This window comes from Pistacia vera, unplaced genomic scaffold (genome assembly GCF_008641045.1).
Source record: "Pistacia vera cultivar Batoury unplaced genomic scaffold, PisVer_v2 Contig136, whole genome shotgun sequence".
Classification (NCBI taxonomy): domain Eukaryota; kingdom Viridiplantae; phylum Streptophyta; class Magnoliopsida; order Sapindales; family Anacardiaceae; genus Pistacia; species Pistacia vera.
In genome coordinates, this window is record NW_022195423.1 from 1,347,024 (window position 1) to 1,351,147 (window position 4,124).

General features: G+C 34.0%; 1 protein-coding gene across 1 annotated transcript; it reads left to right on the plus strand.

Annotated features, from left to right (window-relative positions):
* The first annotated feature begins 1,276 nt into the window (after positions 1-1,276).
* On the plus strand, positions 1,277-3,671 carry LOC116122638 (monooxygenase 3-like). The gene is made up of 6 exons (XM_031408462.1): positions 1,277-1,397; positions 1,492-1,637; positions 2,383-2,445; positions 2,565-2,577; positions 2,743-2,913; positions 3,153-3,671. The coding sequence occupies exons 1-6, from the start codon at positions 1,338-1,340 to the stop codon at positions 3,456-3,458; spliced, it is 759 nt and encodes a 252-aa protein (XP_031264322.1). The 5' UTR covers positions 1,277-1,337; the 3' UTR covers positions 3,459-3,671.
* The last annotated feature ends 453 nt before the right edge of the window (positions 3,672-4,124 follow it).

Here is a 4,124-nt window from a genome sequence, read left to right on the forward strand (position 1 = left end):
TTTGGACAATATTATTCCTTATTGATATTCTGTTTTGTTCTTTTACACCTTGTCCACTTTTTATTGCTGTGTGAGAAAATGAATATTGCTTTTGTCTGTGGTCCCAAATTTCTTGTGCAAAAAGAAAAACACAAAAGTTAATATTAACTTTTTTGTCCCCCAACCCTTGATGCACTGATCTCTTTATATCACTCATTTTTGGCTTTTTTTCAAGGAATATGATCACATTTGTTTTCCTCTCTAAATATTCTCTGAGGTTCTCATTTTGGTTAAGGTTTCTTACTAGCTTTGGTAGGCTTAGAATTACCTTTTTCACTTGTCCTGTGTGAGATCTTTGGATGTTGTTCCACTGTGACAGAGAGCTTATGTGTAAGCTGCTGTCCTGTCTTCATTGTTGAATCTGAGAGGAGCTCTCTTCAACATGATGTTGCTATGTTCGTGAAGCTTGCTGTGAGGACTTCAAGTTCAACCAAAGAAGATATCTTTGTTGTGTAGAAAACATGAGTGTTTTACAACTTTGGTTATTTGCTTTGTATTTGAACTCATAAGTATTTCATAGTGAATTTGCTTCTCGGACGCGGTCCCATGGATGTAGGCTTGATGCTGAACCATGTAAAAATGAGCGCGTTCTTTGCTTGTTTGATGTGTTTTAATTAAGTTTTTCACAACTCATTTGCATTAAAAATTGAACAAGAAACTCATTCCACATAAATTTGAAACACTTGGTAATACCTTAAAACTTTCAGATTATAATTCCCTTTGATTCCTTCATTGTTGAAGATCCTTTGGGAGGTGTTATTGAATATTAAGAACTTCAAATTTAAACAACATCTTCCTTTCAACGATCACATGAAGTCATAATGTCTTGTATTCGAATCTTATAAAGTGGTCATTTATATATTTGTAATTACTTGTTTATTAGATTTGGAGAATGTTTAATGAAAGCTATGAATTAATTAAGGTGGGTGCAAGAACCTCGGTTATAAAAAAAAATAAACCTGTCCAAATTAAATAATCAACTACTTAGTGAAATAATTTGCTTGCATGGTAACAGAACAATATAACCATTTACATAAGAGTATACGTATAAAATATCCATTGTCACCATCAAACACTATACCAAACTTGTCACGACTCATCATCATCCTCTCGTCACCATTCTACTTTACTTTTCTTGTTTGGCTTCATATATATATATATATATATATATATATATATATATATATATATATATATATATATATATATAATATCAAAGTCCCTTTTTTATGTCCTTCTTTCCAGTGTTCAAGACTCATATTTACACAATCCTCTTGCTTCTCAATTAGTCTTTGAAGATGACGGAAGTGGTTGAAGATATTGTGATTGTGGGAGCTGGAATTGCAGGCCTCACTACATCTTAGGACTTCACAGGTAAGTACCAGTACAAGTGTGCAGTTTATATAGGTAAATGAATATCTCTGTATATATTTGACAAGTTCTTTATTGCAGGCTGGGGATCAGGAGCTTAGTATGGAATCATCAGAGAGTTTGAAGGTCTCAGGATCTGCAATTTTATTATGGACTAATGCTTGGAAGGCTTTGGATGCTGTTGGGATTGCTGACTCTCCTCGCCAACAGCATGAAATCATTGAAAGGTATCTTAATTATTATACCTCACCCTGCTTACTAATACTGCTAAATGCATGTATACTATGGTAAATATCACTACAAAAAAAAAAAATTGTTTCTTATGTGATGAACTTATTTTACTAGAAAACAAAAAATACGTTTTCGTGCTTTGATCTCATCAAAATTTCGAATTTAGTGGTTTTAAATATTTGTAACGTTGTTCTCTTCATTCTTCATTAATGTATAATTCCCTTGTAACATTTCTTTTTGAGATTTTGGTTTTTAATGTTTGTAATATAAGTAAAGTAAGTAAGCTATGATGATTTATTCTTATGAAGAAGCAGAATAGTTTGAAAATTGCATTCTTCTTAAAATATAAGCCAATTCCTCCAGCTGGGACGAAATAATAAGTCACCATTATGGCAGTTTCTATATTTGGATCTTGGTGTGGCAGTAGTACTTCTTTAATAATAGAACATTTTGCTGGTTTAATAATTTCTCACATATTTCTATATAGCTAACAATAATTATTGTAGAAACAATTGAGATTTGCTAAGAAATATATATGTTTGCTTGAAAATGTTCACCTGAAGATCATCTGAGCAGGATAGCAGTTGCCTTACAATACCAGGGGAAGCCCCTTCAGAGAAATCAAAAGACCAAAGGAAAAAGTATTATGAATATTAAGATTTATGCTCTCTCTCTCCTCTCTGTGGGTAGGTATTGACAATGGAGGGATATATATGATGTTTAGTGGAGATCATGAAGCAGATGTGTGAAAAGGAAGTTATTGTTGGAAGCACTTGAAACAGAACTACCAAGTGGCACCATTAGGTACTCCGAAGGTGGTTTCTATTGAGGAATCAGGCTGCTTTAGCTGGTGCATCTAGCTGATGGAACTATCCTAAAGACTAAGGTAAAATTGAGTTAACTCCTTGTGTTTTCAAATATAGAAAACTCAATAGTGTAATTGTTAGGAAATAGTTGTATTGTGGCCTAATCATCTCATGAATGCATTCATAAATCTCAAAAGCGTGGTTAAGTCTCTGTGCTACTAGCCTAAATTTTATAGAATTCTGTTAGTTGATTCTCATCATTAACTTTATAATTGTATTGGCTTGTGAATGAAAGGTGGAATTGGGTGTGGGAGTGAAACTCAGTGGTGGTGAAAGGCTTGGCTTCAAGAAGCCAGTGTTTTCAGGAAGATCTGGCATGAGAGGCTGTGCTGATTACAAGGGCAGTCATGGCTTTGAGCCCAAATCCTGCGTTTTCGGGAAAGGCATTCGATGTGTTTCCACCCTTGTGATGATCAGACTGTTTATTGGTTTCTCATTGGACTCCTCCAGCCAAGGCAATTAATGATCCCTTCATTTCAAATAAAGCATTGTGTTTAGATGGCCTAATGAAAATTACCTGATAATATTAGGACATTAAGCCTACAATAAAATGGAAGGACTGTAGATTTGGTATAAACAATCATGCCATCCTTAAACCTTTTTCAATGAAAAGTTTTTTTGAAATTCAGAACTGCATTAAGTTAGCATTTCCTCACATTTTTCATTCCTGAAATTTCATTACTTGTAGATGGTGAGCTAGAGGACAACCCAGCAAAGATGAAGCAATTTGTGCTGAGTAATGGTCATGTACCTGATCAATTAAAGGCTGTTGTACAAGACACTCCAAAGACAGTATCGTTGCAAAAACCACTAAGATACAGACAGCCATGGGAAGTGCTGTGGGGAAATATTAGCAAAGGTGGTGTTTGTGTAGCTGGAGATGCCCTCCATCCAATGACACCAGACATTGGCCAAGGTGGCTGTCATCTTTGGAAGACGGTGTTGTTTTAGAGGTGTATTGCTGAAGCCTTAGCTGAAAAAACAAGTGGATAGACTAAAAGAGAGAACCGGTGAAGATGAGGAGAAATTTAAGAAGATTGAAATGGGATTGAAAAGATATGCAAAAGAGAGGAGATGGAGAAGTTTTGAGCTATCAGCACGGCTTATGTGGGTGGTTTTGATACAACAAAGTGAGGGTGATAGTGAACTTCGTCAGAGAGAAAATTTTTTTTCTAGCTGGGTTATTGAAGAAGAGGGTGATTTCAATTGTGGAAAGCTCATCATTTCTTGAATGCAAAGCTTCTAATCATGGTACAGGAGAAAAAAAGAAGCTGCTTCTAATAAAGAGATTGCAATCAATATTTATCTGTGAATGTACATTTAAATAAAAGATGTAAAGCATATCTTTCATTTAGAACGTAATAAAATGTATAATATATTTTGTTTGTAGAACAAATAGAAAAAAAAAATTTATATATCATTGTAAGTTAATACAAAGTTCAATAGCATGATTTGTTTAAATCAAGAAAATCACCTCAAACCGAAAAAAACCTAAGGTGGATTTACATTTTTAACCTTTAAGTGGAACAATTTTCGAAATCATAAAGGTGGTTTGAATAGGAAAGATTGATAATTGACATAAGTTTGCAATTTTGAAAACCTTAAAGGTTGTTTGTG

Bases quoted from the DNA above. Each gene is read 5' to 3' on its own strand.
- LOC116122638 (XM_031408462.1), top strand. From the start codon at position 1,338: ATGACGGAAGTGGTTGAAGATATTGTGATTGTGGGAGCTGGAATTGCA. The intron at 1,398-1,491 runs TCTTAGGACTTC...TCTTTATTGCAG, and splicing joins GAATTGCAGGCCTCACTACA to GCTGGGGATCAGGAGCTTAG. The intron at 1,638-2,382 runs GTATCTTAATTA...ATCATGAAGCAG, and splicing joins CAGCATGAAATCATTGAAAG to ATGTGTGAAAAGGAAGTTAT.